The sequence below is a fragment of the Macaca thibetana genome, chromosome 18 (assembly GCF_024542745.1).
Source record: "Macaca thibetana thibetana isolate TM-01 chromosome 18, ASM2454274v1, whole genome shotgun sequence".
In the NCBI taxonomy this organism is placed as follows: domain Eukaryota; kingdom Metazoa; phylum Chordata; class Mammalia; order Primates; family Cercopithecidae; genus Macaca; species Macaca thibetana.
In genome coordinates, this window is record NC_065595.1 from 18,555,017 (window position 1) to 18,576,882 (window position 21,866).

At 40.6% G+C, this 21,866-nt stretch overlaps 1 protein-coding gene across 2 annotated transcripts in view; it reads right to left on the reverse strand.

The window, feature by feature from the left end:
• Nucleotides 1-15,419: 15,419 nt before the first annotated feature.
• CDH20 (cadherin 20) overlaps nt 15,420-21,866 on the reverse strand; it is a 224,947-nt gene continuing 218,500 nt past the window's right edge. For both annotated transcript variants that reach the window (XM_050767909.1, XM_050767910.1), the window contains 2 exons: nt 20,938-21,189; nt 15,420-16,993 (listed from right to left, as the gene is read on the reverse strand). In XM_050767909.1, the coding sequence (XP_050623866.1) occupies nt 16,488-16,993; nt 20,938-21,189 (758 nt within the window). In that variant the 3' untranslated portion in view covers nt 15,420-16,487. The remainder of the gene's footprint in view (nt 16,994-20,937; nt 21,190-21,866) is intronic.

Consider the following 21,866-nt stretch of genomic DNA (forward strand, 5'->3'; position numbering starts at 1 on the left):
GCTGGTCTCAAACTCCTGACCTCAGGTGATCTGCCCACCTTGGCCTCCCAAAGTGCTGGAATTACAGGCGTGAGCCACTGCACCTAGCCCTGCGCCTAAATTTCAAAATATTTTTTTTTCCTCTGCAGCAAATTGTTCTACACTCTATCTCCTTTGCTGTGTGTCTCTTGTTTAAATTATTTTAAGCTAAGAAGACAAGAACCGAGGTCTCACAACAGCTGTCAGCAGTTTAACTTTGGCTAGGGAGAGCCTATAGAAACCTCTATGCTGTGAGTTTCTATTTCTGCAACCTCAAATTTTGTTTCTTCTCTTTTAGATCAAATGGAGATTCCCATGATTTTCTTTTTCCTCATGGAAAAGTGTTTAGTCAGAAGGGAAACAAACCAATTAAGATAATACTAAAGGATGATCCTTGATAAAGTTATATTTTGGTGGAGCGTTGAGATTCGCCAGTGAACTCTAACAGTGAAGATGGCACTTAAATAAAAAGAGAAGAAACAAGTACTAGAAGCCAAAAATCCTTGTGTTATTTTCTTTGAAAAAAGGATGCTCTAGCTAATAATAGCTATAGGGTTTCCACATGTGCTGTGTCGCTGTTGTTGCCTGCAACAAAAGAACAACTTTGAATAATGAACAGTCTAGCTTCACAGCAGGACACTGTTCTACAGGGAGGCCCTCAATTATGGTGTATTTAGTAATTAGAAATATGAGCAAGAATTGACCTTCCAAGTTGCATGTATTATTATTCACTTTACCTGCTCAATGTCACAGTGGGTGCTGTCATGAAGACTGTGACTAAAAACCCTGATAAAGACTTCTCTGCCAAGTCCCATAAATAATCTGTTTGCCAAATGTGCCTGAGATATACATGGCATATGCTTAGATCCATGTCGGAGTCTGGATGTGGCTTGTGGCCTTGAGTTTACAGAGTATTTGTACCCCATTTGTAGGGAAGAGACATACTGCAAATACAGCAGTATGCCCATGTCCTCCAGAAAGAGACCCCTGATCTTTTGAAAGATAATTAACCTGGGTATATAAGGTCCCTGATAACAAAATCCTACATGATGACATCTACTTTCTTTCTGGGATTTTTTTTTTTTTTTAAAGAGATAAAGTCTCACTCTGTCTCCCAGACTGGAGTGCAGTGGCATGATCTCGGCTCACTGCAACCTCTGCCTCCGGGTTCAAGCCACTTTCCTATCTCAGCCTCCTGAGTAGCTGGGATTACAGGCACCCTTCAACATGCCCAGCTAATTTTTGTATTTTTAGTAGAGACAGGGTTTTGCCACATTAGCCAGGCTGGTCTCGAACTCCTGACTTCAGGTGATACACCCGCCTTGGCTCCCAAAGTGCTGGGATTACAGGCATGAATCACCGTGCCTGGCTGACATCTATTTTTTTAAATCTTTACATATTATAGTGAAATCATGCTTTCAGGAAAGAACTGAAGAGTGGAATTTTGAAATAATGATCACTCACTGATTCTCAGAGGATTCATGCTAGTGTCCTTCCCTGGTTTTGCTGTTCACTGTTAGGGCCAATCTTCAGTTCTCCAGGGCTTAAGGTTTAGAGGGAGTATCAACAATCAAATGTCAGTAACATTCTCAGAGAGCATTCTATGCATTACTATTATTGGAGGAGTCAATGATATCCATATCCAAGGCGAGTGTTTCACACACAGCCTCAGTTTCCTTTTCTGGTTTCAGGTTTTTGCTCAGCTTATGTTTTAATATGGCAGTGTATGTGCAAGCACCTAGCACAGTGCTTCCATACAGTAGATGCTCAATAGTTGGCATCTTCCTTCTCCACTCCCTTTTCTAAACCTTGCAGCTCAGTAGTAGGGATGTCAGTCTGGAGAATGCTGACAAGGCCTGGTGTGTCTCTTGGGTGTAGTTAATATATATCCTCAGGTAATGACTCTCATTTGAGAATCTTGTCTTGTACTGACCGTATTACAGTCCATTAGTCAAAGTCCCAAAAAGTCACTGGCAAATGGAAAAATTTGAGGTTGATGAGGCTAATTCTGGGGGTAGACACCAGGCCAGACTGCGAGTGCCCCTTGGTAGGCTAGCGAAGAAAAGTAATCAGGATGACTGAATGTCATTGCATATGGGCCTGGCAGGGAAACGCAGGGGATTGCATAAGGTTCCTGGGGCAGCCAGGGAATGTCAAGCATGAGAGACAGAAGGAAACCACCCAGCCTGCTCTTTGAAGGTTAATTCTCTCACTTTGTAGGGCAGCTCTTCACTTACAGAGTCATGGCAAGTGGGAATTCGCCAGCCTGGTCCATAAGCTCTGCAGTCAAGCAGGATGTGGGGCACCTTTCAAACACCTTTTCTTTGTTGTTGTACCTGAGGACCCAGGGGCACTGAGTACTGTTTCCAGTAAGCATGAGCCTGTCTCCATTCTCAGCAATCTCTCTGCATGGCACACATCAGTGGGGTCACACGAATGGAAGTGTCTCTTTTCAGCCATCTGGTGATTCATTCTTCCCTACCCCCTGTCTGGCATTGTGAGAGAGCTGCTCACACACTGCCAAGTCAGCTAGAGAGGACTGCTGCCACCGTAGCCTGCCAGACTTCAGTGGCACATTCAGAGGTCCTCTCTATGCACTGAAACCATGTATGATGACTGAGTTAAAGTTAAAAAGAAAATCTGACAAAATGAATGCACTAGTTAGTTAATAGGTAAAGTGTGTGTGTGTGTGTGTGTGTGTGTGTGTGTGTGTGTGTGTTTATGCATGTGTTGTAGGTACAGGCAAAGAGGCAAGGGCACATAAAAGCCTTGTGTTTCATTATTTTTAATGTTTAAATAGATTAAAATGTGTTACATACATTTATGCATACATTATGTATGTATATATCCTAGGGTGGCTGTAACAAACTGCCATAAACTGGGTGGCTTAAAGATCTCATGGTTCTGCCAAGAAAGAGCCTGAATAGCCAAGACAATCCTAAGCAAAAAGAACAAAGCTGGAGGCAGCATGCTACCCAACTTCAAACTATACTACAAGGCTACAGTAACCAAAACAGCATGGTACTGGTGAAAAAAACAGACACATAGACCAATGGAACAGAATAGAGAACTCAGAAGTAAGACCACACACCTACAACCATCTGATCTTCAACAAATCTGACAAAAACAAGCAATGGAGAAAAGATTCCCTATTTAATAAATTGTGCTGGGAGAACTGACTAGTCATATGCAGAAAATTGAAACTGGACTCCTTACTTACACCTTATGCAAAAATTAACTCAAGGTGGATTAATGATTTAAAACCCAAAACTATAAAAATCCTAGAAGAAAATCTAGGCAATACCAATCAGGACCTAGTCATGGGCAAAGATTTCATGACAAAAATACCAAAAGCATTGCAACAAAAGCAAAAATTGACAAATGCGGTCTAATTAAAGAGCTTTTGCACAACAAAATAAACTATCATCAGGATGAACAGACAACCTACAGAATGGGAAAACATTTTTGCAGAAGAAAATCTAGGCAATATGAGTCAGGACATAGACATGGGCAAAGATTTCATGACAGAAAGCAATTGCAACAAAAGCAAAAATTGACAAATGTGATCTAATTAAACTAAAGAGCTTTTGCACAACAAAATAAACTATCATCAGGGTGAACAGACAACCTACAAAATGGGAGAACATTTTTCAATCTATCCATCTGACAAAGGTCTAATAAACCAATTTACAAGAAAAAAACAACCCCTTAAAAAGCGGACAAAGGACATGAACAGGCACTTCTCAAAAGAAGGCATACATATGGCCAACAAACATATGAAAAAAAAAAACTCAACATCACTGATCATTAGAGAAATGCTTATCAAAACCACAATGAGATGCCATCTCACACCAGTCAGAACAGCGATAATTAAAAAGTCAGAAAACAACAGATGCTGGTGAGTTTGCGGAGAAAAGGAATGCATTTACACTGTTGGTGGTAGTATAAATTAGTTCAACCATTGTGGCAAGTGGTGTGGCAATTCCTTAAAGACCTAACGGCAGAAATACCACTTGACCCAGCAATCCTATTGCCGAGTATATACCCAAAGGAATATAAATCATTCTTTTATAAAGATATGTGCACATGTATGTTCATTGCAGCACTATTTACAATAGCAAAGACATGGAATCGACCCAACTGCTCAGCAGTGATAGACCAGATAAAGAAAATGTGGTACATATATACTATGGAATACTATGCAGCCATAAAAAGGAATGAGATCATGTCCTTTGCAGGGACATGGATGGAGCTGGAAGCCATTATCCTCAGCAAATGAATGCAGGAATAGATAACCAAACACTGCATGTTCTCACTTATAAGTGGGAGCTGAATGATGAGAACATATGGACACATGGTGAAGAACAACACACACTAGGGCCTGTTGGGGAGGGTGGGGGGAGGGAGAGCAACAGGAAGAATAGCTAATGAATTCTTGACTTAACACATAGGTGATGGGTTGATTTGTGTGGTAAACTACCATGGTACACGTTTACCTATGTAACAAAACTGTACATCCTGCACATGTACCCCTGAACTTAAAATAGAAGTTGAAGACTAAAAAAGAAGTCTCATGGTTCTGGAGGCCAGAAGTAGGAAGTCAAGGTGTTGACAGGCATGGTTCCTCTTGGAGGTGTTGGGGGAGAGTCTGTACCAGGCCTCCCTCCCAGCTTTTGGTATTGTCAACAAACCTTGGCCTTCCTTGGTGTGTAGCAGCATCACTCCAATTTCTGTCTCCATCATCAACATGGTATCTTCTCTGTGTCTCTGTCTCAGTGTACAAATCTCCTTCTTTTTATAAGGATACTGGTCTTTGGATTAGGACCCACTGTAATCCAGCATGACCTCATTTTATTTTATGTCAATAAACAAAGACCCAATTTCCAAATAAGGTCATATTCCCACATACTGGATGTTAGAACTTAAACATATCTTTTTAGAGAACACAATTCAACCCACAATAAGGCTCAAAGACAATGCAGTGAAAAAAAGCCCTTTTCAATAAACGGTGCCAGAGCAATTGGATACCCATATGCAAAACAAAGCAAAACAAAAATAAAAAAAACAAAAGGACCTTGATCATACCTAACAATCTACAAAAATAAACTCGGAAATGAATACAGACCTATATGTAAAAACCTAAAAGCACAAAACTTCCAGAAGAGAACATGGAAAAACAACTTTGTAACTTTGAGTTAGATAAAGGTTTGTTAGAAATGACACCAAGGGTACAATCCATAAATGAAAAAGAAAAGTGATAAACTGGATGTTATCAAAATCAAAAACTTCTGACCTTTCAAAGGTATTGTTAAGAGAATAAAAAGGCAAGCTACAGACTGGGACTATATCTTTGCAAAGCATATAAATAATTTTTTAAAAAGCATCTAAAACATATATAAAAGCACATAAAGTATATAAGGGATTTGTATCCAGAAAATATAAATAAATCTCAGAACTCAATAATAAGAAACAACCCAACTAAAAATGGACAAAGCATCTGGAAACAGCATCAAAGCAGATATATGGATGGCAAATAAGCACATGAGAAGATGCTCGACATTATTTGTCATTAGGATATTGTAAGCTAAAGCCACAGTGAGATGCCACAACTCTCCTGTTATAAAAAGTCCAGACACACCAAGTGTTGGTGTGAATGTGTAAAAAAGGAAACTTTCCCTTATCTCTAGTGGGAATAGAAAATGGTAAAAACACTTTGGAAAGCAGTTTGGCAGGTTTTTTTTCCTCTTAAAGCATATACCTACCATATATTCCATCCATTCCACACCTAGGCACTAACCAAGAAGAGGAAATATATGTCCTGTGAAGACTCACACATAAATGTTCATAGCAGCTTTGCTTACAATAGCCGAAAACTGCAAACAACCCAATTATCCATCCATATGCAAATCAATAAACAAATTATCCTATAGCTATACAGTGAAATGTTACTCAGCAACAAAACCCAATAAACTGTTGATGTACACAATGACACTGATGAATATCAAAATAATTATGAGTGAAAGACGTGAGATCAAAGAAAAAAGTATCTATTGCATGATTCCATTTATATAAAAGTCTAGAAAATGCAAACCAATCTGTAGTGATAGAAAGCATATCAATAGTTGCTTGGGGTTGGAGAGGAGTTGGTCAGGGTGGGAGGGAGGTGTTACAGAGGGGCAGGAGATAACTTTTGGGGGTGACAGGTATACTTACCATTTTGATTGTGGTGATGGTTTCATGGGTGTACACGTATGTCAAAACTTATCAAATTCTATGCTTTAGATATGTACAGTTTATTATACCTCAGTAAAAATTCAATATAATTGACCTTTTATTGAGGTCAATTGTACCTCAATGAAATATATATATTGAATGCTTCTTATACATCAGATATTTTGCTAGGTGTTTTCATGAAATATTCATTTACTTCTGAAAGTACTTTGTGGTAGGGAGAGGGCTGAATTTCAAAGAATAATAATATATCTATGGAAATTAGAATATATTCTATAACGAAGAAAGGGAGTGGAAGAAAGGAAATGATGAATGGAACCAAATGTGATTTCCTGGAGTAAGAAAAAGAGGCAGGGTATTAAAAAAGGAAAAGACAATATGACAGATTATATTTTCCAACAATGGGCAATGTTATTTCTTATAATATAGATCTAACTCTGACACTCTTCTCACTGAGAGGTGGAGCCCACATTCCCTCTTCTTCGATATGGGGAAGCTTGTGACTGCCATAGAGGTAATGCTACATGACTTCTGAAGTCACAAAAGGTGATTTAACTTCTGCTTGGTTTTCTTGTGATGTTTATACTCTAGTAACTCAGCCTCCATGCTGGGAGGATGCCCAAGCAGCCACATACCAAGGTTTGGCTGACATTTGCTCCATTTGATGTCCTTGTTGATAGTCAGTGTCAACCACCAAGATGTGGGTGAATGAACAAATGGATGTGTCAAGTCACAGCCCATGAATCACCCTCAGCCTTTGACCTTTCCCAGCTGAGACCCCAGACACCGTGGAGCAGAGACAAAGTGTCACAAAGTGTCAGATGCACTCTTTCCAAATTCCTGACCCACAGAATCTACGAGCATAATAAAATGGTTATCATTTTCACCAGTTTTTTTAATTAACATTTTTTATGCACCAGCAATGGTAACTGAAACAGGTGATAGGAAAGTAGAGGAAGAAATGGAAATAACAGTAAAAAAGACCAAGGATCTAGTCCTCCCAAAAGATTAGAGAAGATTCTATGGGTAGTTGTACCAGTTTTTGAGAGTGGCTGCTCTCAGAGAAGTGATCTAAGACTTTCTGGGATAGGAGATAAAGCACTTGGCAACATAGGCACCAGGCAGGTGACCACAGTAGCTAAAGCAATAGAGTGGAAGAAACTCTCTCATCATCAGTCATCTGATCATCCTTATAAAACCAACAGTGTGGCCAAACAAACGAGGTAGGATTTGCCAGCTTCCTGTCCGAGGAAGAAAGATGTAAGAAAAATTGTTTTGGATTGGTGTTATAGTTAATTACATAGTATGTAAATTAGTATTCATGTATATTTTTGCATAACATGAATCACAAGAGACAAAAAGGTCACTGGAAGGTCATTTTAAAAGAGAACCATGACTGAGCTCCAAGATGGCTGAATAGGATCAGCTCCAGTCTACAGCTCCCAGCATGAGCAACACAGAAGATGGTTGATTTTTGTATTCCCAGCTGAGCTTTGAAGAGAGCAGTGGTTCTCCGAGCATGGATTTTGAGATCTGAGAACGGACAGACTGCCTCCTCAAGTGGGTCCCTGACCCCCAAGTAGCCTAACTGGGAGATACCTCTCAGTAGGGGCTGAATGATACCTCATACAGCCAGATGCCCCTCTGAGATGAAGCTTCCAGAGGAAGGATCAGGCAGCAACATTTGCTGTTCTGCAATATTTGCTGTTCTGCAACCTCCACTGGTGACACCCAGGCAAACAGGGTCTGGAGTGGACCTCCAGCAAACTCCAACAGACCTGCAGCTGAGGATCCTGACTGTTAGAAGGAAAACTAACAAACAGAAAGGAATAGCATCAACATCAACAAAAAGAACATCCACACCAAAACCCCATCTGTAGGTCACCATCATCAAAGACCAAAGGTAGATAAAACCAGAAAGATGGGGAGAAACCAGAGCAGAAAAGCTGAAAATTCTGAAAACCAGAGCACCTCTTCTCCTCCAAAGGACTGCAGCTCCTCACCAGCAACGGAGCAAAGCTGGATGGAGAATGACTTTGACAAGTTGACAGAAGTAGACCTCAGAAGATCGGTAATAACAAACTTCTCTAAGCTAAAGGAGGATGTTCGAATCCATCACAAGGAAGCCAAAAAACCTTGAAAAAACCTTGAAAAAATATCAGAAGAATGGCTAACTAGAATGAACAGTGTAGAGAAGGCCTTAAATGACCTGATGGAGCTGAAAACCATGGCATGAGAACTACGTGACGCATGCACAAGTTTCAGTAGTCAATTCAATCAAGTGGAAGAAAGCATATTAGTGATTGAAGATCAAATGAATGAAATGAAGTGAGAAGAGAAGTTTCAAGAAAAAAGAGTAAAAAGAAATGACAAAACCTCCAAGAAATTTGGGACTATGTGAAAAGACCAAATCTACATTTGATTTGTGTACCTGAAAGTGAGGGGGAGAATGGAACCAAGTTGGAAAACACTCTTCAGGATATTATACAGGACAACTACCCCAACCTGGCAAGGCAGGCCAACATTCAAATTCAGGAAATACAGAGAACACCACAAAGATCCTCCTCGAGAGGAGCAACCCCCAGACACATAATTGTCAGATTCACCAAGGTTGAAATGAAGGAAAAAATGTTAAGGGCAGCCAGAGAGAAAGGTCGGGCTACCCACAAAGGGAAGCCCATCAGACTAACAGCGGATCTCTTGGCAGAGACTCTACAAGCTCAGTGCAGAATTTCATATCCAGCCAAACTAAGCTTCGTAAGTGAAGGAGAAATAAAATCCTTTACAGACAAAGCAAATGCTGACAGATTTTATCACCACCAGGCCTGGCTTACAAGAGCTCCTGAAGGAAGCACTAAACATGGAAAGGAACAACTGGTATCAGCCACTGCAAAAACATGCCAAATTGTAAAACCATCAATGCTAGGAAGAAACTGCATCAACTAATGAGCAAAATAACCAGCTAATGTCATAATGACAAGATCAAATTCACACATAACAATATTAACCTTAAATGTAAATGGGCTAAATGCCCCCATTAAAAGACACAGACTGGCAAATTGGACAAAGAATCAAGATCCATCAGTGTACTGTATTCAGGAGACCCATCTCACGTGCAGAGACACACATAGGCTCAAAATAAAGGGATGGAGGAAGATCTACCAAGCAAATGGAAAACAAAAAAAAAGCAGGGGTTGCAATCCTAGTCTCTGATAAAACAGACTTTAAACCAACAAAGATTAAAAGAGTCAAAGAAGGCCATTACATAATGGTAAAGGTATCAATGCAACAAGAAGAGCTAACTATCCTAAATATATATGCACCCAATACAGGAGCACCCAGATTCATAAAGCAAGTCCTTAGAGACTTACAAAGAGACTTAGACTCCCATACAATAATAATGGGAGACTTTAACACCCCACTGTCAACATTAGACAGATCAACGAGACAGAAGGTTAACAAGGATATGCAGGAATTGAACTCAACTCTACACCAAGCGGACCTAATAGACATCTACAGAACTCTCCACCCGAAATCAACAGAATATACATTCTTCTCAGCACCACATCGCACTTATTCCGAAATTGACCACATAGTTGGAAGTAAAGCACTCCTCAGCAAATGTAAAAGAACAGAAATTATAACAAACTGTCTCTCAGACCACAGTGCAATCAAACTAGAACTCAGGACTAAGAAACTCAATCAAAACCACTCAACTACGTGGAAACTGAACAACCTGCTCCTGAATGACTACTTGGTACATAATGAAATGAAGGCAGAAATAAAGATGTTCTTTGAAACCAATAAGAACAAAGATACAACATACCAGAATCTCTGGGACACATTTAAAGCAGTGTGTAGAGGGAAATTTATAGCACTAAATGCCCACAAGAGAAAGCAGGAAAGATGTAAAATTGACACCCTAACATCACAATTAAAAGAACTAGAGAAGCCAGAGCAAACATATTCAAAAGCTAGCACAAGACAAGAAATAACTAAGATCAGAGCGGAACTGAAGGAGATAGAGACATGAAAAACCCTTCAAAAAACCAATGATTCCAGGAGCTGGTTTTTTTAAAAGATCAACAAAATAGACTGCTAGCAAGACTAATAAGAAAAGAGAGAAGAATCAAATAGATGCAATAAAAAGTGATAAAGGGGATATCACCACTGACCCCACAGACATGCAAACTACCATCAGAGAATACTATAAACACCTCTACGCAAATAAACTAGAAAATCTAGAAGAAATGGATAAATTCCTAGACACATACACCCTCCCAAGACTAAACCAGGAAGAAGTTGAATCCCTGAATAGACCAATAACAGGCTCTGAAATTGAGGCAATAATTGATAGCCTACCAACAAAAAATGTCCAGGACCAGACAGATTCACAACCAAATTCTACCAGAGGTACAAAGAGGAGCTGGTACCATTCCTTCTGAAACTATTCCAATCAATAGAAAAAGAGGGAATCTTCCCTAACTCATTTTGTGAGGCTAGCATCACCCTGATATCAAAGCCTGGCAGAGACACAACAAAAGAAGAGAATTTTAGACCAATATCTCTGATGAACATTGATGCAAAAATCCTCAATAAAATACGGGCAAACCAAATCCAGCAGCACATCAAAAAGCTTATCCACAACGATCAAGTTGGTTCATCCCTGGGATGCAAGGCTGGTTCAACATACGCAAATCAATAAACGTAATCCATCATATAAACAGAATCAAAGACAAGAACCACATGATTATCTCAATAAATGCAGAAAAGGCCTTCAACAAAATTCAACAGCCCTTCATGCTAAAAACTCTCAATAAGCTAGGTACTGATGGGATGTATCTCAAAATAATAAGAGCTATTTATGACAAGCCCCCAGCCAATACCATACTGAACTGGCAAAAACTGGAGACATTCCCTTTGAAAACTGGCGTTAAGACAGGGATACCCTCTCTCACCACTCCTATTCAATGTAGTGTTAGAAGTTCTGGCCAGGGCAATCAGGCAAGAGAAAGAAATAAAGCATGTTCAATTACGAAAACAGGAAGTCAAATTGTCCTTGTTTGCAGATGACATGACTGTGTATTTAGAAAATCCCATCATCTCAGCCCCAAATCTCCTTAAACTGACAAGCAACTTCAGCAAAGTCTCAGGATACAAAGTCAATGTGCAAAAATCAGAAGTATTCCTATACACCAATTCCTATACACCAGACAAACAGAGAATGAAATCATGAGTGAACTCCCATTCACAATTGCTTCAAAGAGAATAAGATACCTAGGAAGCCAACTTACAAGGGACGTGAAGGACCTCTTCAAGGAGAACTACAAACCACTGCTCAACAAAATAAAAGAGGACATAAACAAATGGAAGAACATTCCATGCTCATGGATAGGAAGAATCATTATCGTGAAAATGGCCATACTGCCCAAGGTAATTTATAGATTCTATGCCATCCCCATCAAGCTACCAATGACTTTCTTCATAGAATTGGAAAAAACTACTTTAAAGTTCATATGGAACCAAAAAAGGGCCTACATTACCAAGACAATCCTAAGCCAAAAGAACAAAACTGGAGACATCACAGTACCTGACTTCAAACTATACTACAAGGCTACAGTAACTGAAACAGCATGGTACTGGTACCAAAACAGAGATTTAGACCAATGGAACAGAACAGAGCCCTCAGAAATAACACCACACATTTACAACCATCTGATCTTTGACAAACTGGACAAAAACAAGAAATGGGGAAAGGTTTCCTTATTTAATAAATGGTGCTAGGAAAACTGGCTAGACATACGTAGAAAGCTGAAACTGGATCCCTTCCTTACACCTTGTATAAAAATTGATTCAAGATGGATTAAAGACTTAAATGTTAGACCTAAAACCATAAAAATCCTAGAAGAAAACCTAGGCAATACCATTCAGGACATAGGCATGGGCAAGGATGTCATGACTAAAACACCAAAAGCAATGGCAACAAAAGCCAAAATAGACAAATGGGATCTAATTAAACTAAAGAGCACAGCAAAATAAACTACCATCAGACTGAACAGGCAACCTACAGAATGGGAGAAAATTTTTGCAATCTACCCATCTGGCAAAGGGTAATACCCAGAATCTACAAATAACTTAAAAAATTTACAAGAAAAAATCAACCCCATCAAAAAGTGGGCAAAGGATGTGGACAGATATTTCTCAAAAGAAGACATTTATGCAGGCAACAGACACATGAAAAAATGCTCATTATCACTGGCCATCAGAGAAATGCAAATCGAAACCACAATGAAGATACCATCTCTCACCAGTTAGAATGGTGATCATTAAGGAGTCAGGAAACAACAGGTGCTGGAGAGAATGTGGAGAAATAGGAACACTTTTACACTGTTGGTGGGACTGTAAACTAGTTCAACCATTGTGGAAGACAGTGTGGCGATTCCTCAAGGATCTGGAACTAGAAATGCCATTTGACCCAGCAATTCCATTACTGGATATATACCCAAAGGATTATAAATCATGCTACCATATAGACACATGCACACATATGTTTATTGTGGCACGATTCACAAGAGCAAAGACTTGGAACCAACCCAAATGTCCATCAATGATAGAACGGATTAAGAAAATGTGAAACATATACACCATAAAATACTATGCAGCCATAGAAAAAGGATGAGTTTATGTCATTTGTAGGGATGTGGATGAAGCTGGAAACCATTCTGAGCAATGTTGCGGAAGGACAGGAAACCAAACACTGCGTGTTCTGACTCATAGGTGGGAATTGAACAAGGAGAACACTTGGACACAGGGTGGGGAACATCACACACCTGGGTCTGTCATGGGGTCGGGGGAGGGGGAAGGGATAGTACTAGGAGAAATACCTGATGTAAATGACGAGTTAATGGGTGCAGTACACCAACATGGCACATGTATACCTACGTAACAAACCTGCACGTTGTGCACATGTACCGTAGAATTTAAAATATAATTTAAAAAAATAAAAAAGAGGACCACTTAGCCTAATTTTATCCACTTCCTCTATCAGAAACTTGATCTTTACGAATAAAGCAGAAGCTTCCCTAATCTAGGTATTTATGTATAATAATATGTTGAAGGTTCTTTATTGTAAAAATGACAAATGGATATGACAGTGAGTCAATCTGCAATGGGAACTACTTGTAAAGTGTGTCTGTCTTACATTCATATAGTCCTAGCACTACATGGAAATACTGTGAATTCTGTCATCAAGGCCTAGTTCTGCATTATTAGTGAACTAATGACAACTTTTAATCAACGTGCCTGCACTGATTTTTAACTTGTCGAATTCCATTTTCAGGATTCATAGATTCTTTCTTGTGTGAACCACCCCATCTTTGTCTTTGCTATATGCCGTGCTTGAATATTCTCTTTTTTAGATGCGGAAAATTCATTGCTAATTTTTATCTTTGCTTGTGCTCTTATTCAGTATACAGTTTCAGATTGAGTCTTATCAATTGGTTTCTACAGATTCTCCTGTTTCCAACATGTAAATTACAGGCTAGCTGTTGTACCTGTTGACAAAGAAATGGCTGAATGATTTCACAGCTCTCCAGCTTAACCTGATCACATTGTCTGTATGGAGATGATGATGGTTTTCTTTTTCTTTATTCCCAGAGGGATCAGCATTTGTATTACATTGTGGCAGTAGTAAGGGAATTTTAAAATTCATTTGGAGTGGGAATCTCTTTTAGCTTAGAGTACGAAGCTGAAATAGATCTATTTTGTGCTTCATTCACACTTCCTATATTACACCATTAAACATCCTCCCAGGGACCAGAAGATTCAGGAGATTTTGTTTAATCACTTCATGCCCAATATCATGGGGACCACATTTGCAGGATGTGGGGCATGATAACCCCCTGTGGTTAGGATAACAGCTGTTCTCAGTTGTAACACAAGCAATACAAAGTGAAATACTCACAAAATTATCCTCAGGGCTGTGGTAGGAAGGAAGAATGTTATAGAGGTTGATTTTCCTACATCCATATAATTGGTATATTGTAAAGCCTAGTTTGGACTCAAGTCCATGCTTTTTCTTTTGCTTTGTTAAGTGTATTTATTTTTACATTGCACTCTATCCTTGAGGAGGATGTGTGAGAGCTGCCTGCCTTTCATGAGAAGAAAGTGTTAGTATGCTGAAGGCTGAAGAGAATTTGGTGGCTGTTAATGTACCATGTAATGGTACCATGTAATGTGTAATATGCAAAAAAGCACATCCTACTGCCTACCAGACCCTTATCAGCTTTCTCATACATTTCTGTAAACTCTTCATGTTGTACTGGGAAAACAGTTCACAACACCACTCTGTGGGAAGATGGGACCCAATGCAGATGGGATATAGTTTAATCTTCATGTGTTGGAGAGTGAGTAACTGCATACCAGAGGTTTTCAAAATGTGGTTCCTGGACCAGCAGCATCAGCATCTCCTGGGAACATGTTAGAAATACAAACTGCCCCAAATCGACTGAATCAGAAAATCTAGGGGTGAGGTAGTTTAACAATTTCTTCAGGTAATTCTGATGCATTAAAATTTGAGAACTGTTGCTACAATCAAGGCTCTCAGGCAATGATTTTGTTCACAATTTGTCCTCAATTGTGAAGATTGTTGTGTAAAATATTTTTTAGTAATAGAATGTCAAACAAAGAGATCCTTCCCATCGTGTAGCCATGAAGTATGTGTTAAGCACCTACTGTATGCAGAAGAGTATGCTAGCTACTGTAGCAAAAGGAAAGATGAATAAAATATGGTTGCAACCATCTGTGAGCTCAATTTGCCAATGAAATAGAGATGTAAGTAGCACAGCAGCCTGCCTCATTGGCGGCTATGGGTAATACCCTTTTGCAAAATGAAAAATATGTGCTAAATTCACCATTGTATCATTGATCTTACCAAACCACCCTTTGCTCTCTTCAGGGATGAAGAAATGGAGGGTGTTCATTAAAAGCTTAACAGTTTCAACCATAATGTTCATATGGTTAGCGACTGAAATAGAATGCAGCCTCACACTTCTTTGCCACTGCTTTTGCCTTACAAATTAGCCCCAACCCTGGGAGCCTGAGGTAGATGCGGATTACAAAGCCATCTTCTACCTGTTCAGCAATTAAACAAATTCGCAATAGACTTTTCCTTCTATTTAACTTTTATTAAAAGAAGTGCTAAGGTACTGAGATGCAGTACATCATATTTATTACCAAAATTATTAACAAATATACAAAACTTGTACATGTAATTTTCTTACATCCATTTATTCTCTATAATACTGATTTTTGTTCAAGTAGGTTATCTACAGTATGTAAACATCCCTTGGATTGACCTCACACAGATTAGGAAAGCCCTCTAACCCATGCTTTTATCAGATACTTCTTTTTATTTGGCTTTCATTTGTAGCATCTAATCTCCACATTTGGCACATGGAAGAGACATCTACAGTGCAAAAGAGGCAGGTTTTTCTGGTTTCATTCCGAACAATTTTGCAGGGGCACAGTTAAAGAGCTGAGAGGAGACGCGAGCACTCTAACTTGATGGCGTTGGATGAGCTGTAATGCCAACATCTCTTGGTTCAGCCACTAAACTTGAGCATAAAGTCAATGTCTCTTCCTTCACCCACCCTCCCACCCATCCACCCCCATGCAAGGCTGATTCAGTTTTAACCTTGTCTCAAAAGGGTTACGATAAATTCCATCCATCCCAGAACAAGTAGGTTAATTTTACTGAGTAACAAGTTTTCTGTTCTTTCTTGTGGGTTGGTATCTGTGGTTTGATGAGCCAGCAAAACTCTTAAATGGAGAATAAGATAAAAAACAGATATGAGAGTAGAACTTTCTGCTTTCAACTGGCATCTCTGTATCCAAGGCCAGAGCCTTTCTGTGGTGGAAAAGCGACAAACGCCTTAGCGAATGGCAAAGTCACCCTTGTCATAACACGTTGGACTCCAGGCCTTCGCACAGTGTCAGAAAAATCAAAAAGAAAAGAAAAAAAGGTAATTGAAGATTCTGCCCTCTACTTCCTGGGTTTCCTTTTGCTTATTTAACTTAATCTACCCAAGTAAAGCTGATCCAGAGAGAGCTCTGTTCGCCCTCTCTCCCCCATTCTCACTCTCCAGCACAGTATTGCTCGTGTGGTCGGCTGCACCTTGTCCGCGAAGCACCTGCGGAGAACGTCTGGATTTGGACGCGCGCCTGCCTCCTCGCTTCCGTCACCACAGCGGCGCGGGTCCCTCCGACGCCCCGTAGAGCTCGGCCAGCTTCCGGAAGCGCGGCCCCCAGTCCGTCAGGAAGTCGAAGTTCTGTTCCGAGTCCGACGTGGCCGACTGCAGGGAGCTCAGCGACCCCGCCACAGAGCCTTCGCCCTCGAACATGTACGTCTGAAGGGAGTCGAAGGGCGGCGCCCACAGGTCCATGTCGGCCTCGTAGAGCTTGGCCAGCACGTAGCTGTGGACAGTGCTGTTCACTGCGCACGTCTGAGGCACGTAGCGGGAGAGGCTCTCGATCTCGGGCAGCATGTCCTGCCGCGTCTTGGGGGCGGTCCCCGCCTGCGCCTCCCGGGGGTTCCACATGGCCGCGATGTCGAAGGCCTCGGTGTCCTCCTCGCCGCCGCCCTCGTCGTCATAGCGGACGATGTTCTCGTGGATGTTTTCCTCGTCGTCGATGATGTATGGTTGTTTCCGGTGCCGCCTCATGGACAAAATGAGCAACACCAGCACTGCGAGGAAGAAAAAGGAGAGTCTGTTTACCGAGGAGATGTGGCTGTGTGCGCGGTGAGTAGAAATAGTCTTGATTGACCACGGTTAGGGGAAGAGCTACCGAGTGGAGAGAGCTCAGATAGCTTTTGGATATCTGAAACTTCGGGGAATTCTAATTTAAGTCCACCTTGTTCTCTTTCTGTAAGTCAGGTTGTGGACAGTGAAGCCCTGTATTTCTTTAAATGGTTTAATTAGAAAAAATTGCATATAGTCTCTTAACAGCGGCGTGCTGTTTTGAAATTGTGTGTGTCTCTACACCTAACACCCGATTTAAAATCCAATTAACAAAGCACAAAGGCCTGTTATGGACCAACATACTCTAAGGACTAGATCATGTGCTCTGTTTATATGATGGTAAATATACTTTTCTCTTCTTATAATGTGGAATGTGGAAGTCTTATGTAGGGGGAATGCTGCTTCCTTATATTAACATCTTAATAGGATTCTACTCTGTATATAATCATATCTTAATATGCGTAGAGATACAAATACTAAGTATGCGCCAAAGTTGTAGTCTTTTTATACCTCTAAAAAACAACAGAACGTAAGTGATCCCTGGGGTCCAGTAAACTCAGGTTCTTCAGAGAAGCCTTTCATTAGGCGGTTGTGGCTTTCTGGACCCAAGGGTGTTTATGGAAGGGAGAGAATGAGCAGTGGCATTTTATATAATTCATCATGTTATTAAAGAAACACCACACTGTTAGATGTGCCCTTGCAGGTTTGGATAAAATTTTATCCCAGCAAATGCATTTCCCCCCCGCCTAGAATGTGTTCGCCGGGGTTTAAAGGAGAGAGAGAGATAATCCCATTGAGCTATTTATCTCTCTGACTGAAAACGTTTTCCAGGAAGAGTGTTGAGGTTTTAGCTGTAGAACTGCTATTGATTTTTTTTTTTTCTGGTGTACTTTGTTACAGCTAGTGAACAGTGACCGTTTGACAGCACTGCAGAATAAGACCCCAGTTCATCCAAGGGGAAAAAGTGGAGTACATTCGTACATGCAGTAAAGGATTACAGACTAATAAAACTCACAACAGTGATTTAAAAATTTTTTTGAATGTAGATGTGCTTTTTTATAAATTGCGATTAATGACATTAATATGTAATATTTTCCCGGATAGCTTTGGTGACAAAACATACACAGGAAACGATGATATGCTTGTGTATATTTTCTCTGTGTGCAAAAATACGAGGCGTGGACTAAAAGGATGGTGGGATTCCTAGAGAAAAAGAGACTAATAGGACTTTAAGGAAGTGAGGGCTTGAATCGAGCATGAAAGGTTGGAGTGTGATTTGGATTGATGCAAGTTGGAGACCTGAGGTTCGAAGTGAGCATGCTGTGTTTCAGTAAAGTTATTAAAGCCACATATTTTTAAGGCTCTATGCTAAGCAATGGGGAAACAATATTGAGTGTGACATGGATTCTGCTCTTGCGAGCTTGTAATCTAAGGAGATTATGGATGCTGATAATTAATGCAAGTCAGACAGTGATAAGGGCTATTAGAGCCACAAGTGTCACCAGGAGAGTACAGAGGCAGGGCCAGTGAATTTTACTTGGGAGACTGAGAAGGGCTTCACAGAGGTGACCTTGAAGTGGTAGGGGTGGTATTTCGGAAAATGCTAGGAAGCAAAATTGGAAGTCTTTTGAGTACCTTGCTGGAGAGAATTCTGATGGTCATGGAGAAGTGGGCCGTTTGTATAGAACTAGTCCGTTTCTTGAAAAATAAAGATTGCTACATGTCTTTTCTTTTTCTTTTTTTTTGGGTAATCTAATTTAAATAACAAATATTATATAATGCCCTGAAAATCAGATTTTGAGGAAAATGGTCTTATTTAGCTGAAAGGCTTCTCTGACCGAAGAGAATTAGTTCTAGGGATGGTTTATTCTTTGGGTACTGTAGGCATGGTGCATAGAGCTTATGAGATTTTCTAGGAACTACATAAATATGTGAGACATGAAATAAAAACCCCACGAAGTCAGAATTAATTTAGTTGTCCATAAAATGTAGTATTTTGTTGACAAATGCAACTCAAATCTTAAAGTTTCATGAATTATTCTTAATGTGGGATGCGTACTCTTAGAAGTAAGAGTACTTAAAACTGTGAGGATTTTATGACAGCTCTGCTCAATTTAGCTCCTGAAAACAGTTTACTTTTTCTGTACAGTTCAAAAGACAAGACATCATCATGGGTGGGGAGGGATAAAGTAAATTGTCCCTTGCACACCATTTTTAACTTGAGAGCCTCTCCAAGCCAGTCTCTTTAAATCAGTATTTCTGTAATGATGGCTTTTTGTGGGCCAGAGTGAACTTTTAACTTCGACATTTTCCAAAGATAGAAGTGAGGACAGCCAGTCTGGAAATTTCTCCCAGGAACAAGTTTCTTCAAAGGCCTCTTACAGGTTGTCCAGTTCTGCACTCAAGGACCCCCAATGCCACCTTATGGAAACTCAAGGAATTGCAGGGAGGTTTTACTTGTCAATGCAGTCAGGGTCCAGAAACCGTAACAATTTTGTCTGACGCAGGGATCCAAGAACTTAGAAAGGTTACTTATTTATACTCTTTCTCTCTTTGCATAGGGCTGAACCAAAAAAACAAAATTAAACCACATGTTGTATTTTCCTATGTATTTTAAGAAGCACATTCCACAGACCTACCTAGAAAATCAAGTGCCGACATTTTTCACAGGAACTTCTTTGATCTGTCTCTTGGTATAGAAGTGAACTTGGGATCAAGGGTGTATGTGAATATCTGTACCTCTATTCTAATTTCAATCCTCAGGGCTTTTTCTCTCAGAAAACTCAGATTTCTTTTATATTGAATAATACTAGTATCTACTAAATCTGTTTTTCTCTAAGCAAGATATATTTGCTATAGATTGGTTCAATAAGAAGAGCAAGGATATACGTACAGATATTTTCTTTTTTGCAAGAGTTGGTTTAAGTGTTTTTGTTTCTCTGTTTTTGAGTGTGGAATTAGAAAACAATTGCAAGGATGGCCTTACATACCAGGGAGTTGGGGAGCCGCCTTGCAGTATGACTTGAGAGGAGGAAGGAAGGGTTCCTTAACCCCAGTAGTGCTCTCCCACTACTGGCCTGTAATGCCCTTATTTCATCAGTAGAGGAAAACTGACCCTGTTTAGTTGCCGTTCCTGGTTAGATGGCCATGGTGCCTGGGAGGGGTACTAATCACCCCAAACAGCTTATTCTCCAGAAATATGTGTGGTTCACACCATCACTTCCTTTAGCTTTCTGCTCAAAGGTCTTATCAGTGAGGGATTCCCTGACTACCCTGTTTGAAATGGCATCTATCCTTGTCACTTGTCCAACCAGGATACCTTATCCCTCTTCCCTTCCCTGTAATACCACCTCCAGAATCGGGATGAGCGTTTAGGAGAAAGGCAGTGCTGTTGAGCCACAGGGGTGCCCAGTGTGTATGACCTGCCTGCATTTCAGCCCTGGCTCTGCCTCTGACTTTGGTTTTGAGCCTGTCACTTACCCCTTTGTGACTTAGCTATTACTTAAATGAAGGGGTTAGAAGAGGTGATCATCAAATCCTGTCTAAATTGTAATTTTGATTCTATGATGTCAAAACGAGCTTGCTTTGTTCTGAAGTAAACTCAGGAAGGCCAGGATGTGTCTGTTTTATTAATCCTAGCACCTTGTATGGTGCCCCAGCTCATAGTAGATACTTCGTAAGTATATGTGCTTTGATCTTACCACAGACACCTTGAAGAAGGGACTGTCCTCAGTTTCTTTACTGTATTTTTGCAGCCTCACTCTACCACCTTTTGAGTAAGCAAGGTGTGGAGGATCAGTTCTAAATAGCTGTGTCAGGAAGGTAATGAATGGATGTCTGAGTGAGCACTGGCAGGACTCCACAGAAGGGAAAGCAGCCCCTTACTCACCTAAGAGGACGAAGATGCAGGCCAGGATGGCAATGAGGGCACCCCGGCTCAAACTGACTGGGAGCATGTAGGCCTCTGGGCTGCAGGACATGACGTGGCCATTGTCATCACAGCTGCACACTTGGATGGTCAGTGTGCCTGTGCTGCTCAGCACGGGCTGCCCGCTGTCTGCTATCAGGATAGGCAGGTAAAAGACACTCTGCTCCTGCTGCCGGAAACCAGACCTCCTGGTTAGAATCCGTGCTGTGTTATCTGAAAGAAGGAGGGGTTCCAGGATTGGAAAAGGGAAGATGAATTAATTTCTTGGATTGAGGAAAGCAAGGGGGCAGGGGCAGGGAGTAAGAAGGAAAGAGGGTAGTCAGATATTCCCTGGTAGTGGTCAGCCATGGACGGGTTTGCCTGGATCAGCATTTGGATTCAGAAACCAGGCTTTTGGCTTACTTTTAGGTAAAACCCTGAGGCTTGGAAGAGAAAGCCTTTTTTTGAGTCTGTCTTATCCTTTGTGACATAAAGTGCCCAAGGCAAACTGTCAGGCTTCAGATCTAACAAAAATGTCCCTGGGAAAGCTTGACAGAAAAGAACAATCACTGGTGACTTGTGGTCCCTGTTTGTTCCTGCTCAGCAGCTTGCCAAGGCCCCAGTGCTGCTTTGTGCCTCCAGCAAAAGAATGCTGAGGAGCCCATGTGGCTGTGGCAGATTGCTTATTTTTGCCACTTTGACTGGAATTCATGTCTTTTACTATTTTCTTTTATGCCTCTGAAATGCAGTCACCAACCCCTGTGCTTCCTAAAGAACCTGCTTATTTAGTAGAAGCTTATTTGAAATCTCCTAATCATATGACACACCTTGTTATTTCTCCTGAGTTGGTGGTCTAACTTTAAGCAGTTAATATGAACTTGTTGAAAATTTGTTCCTGATCAATACTAGAA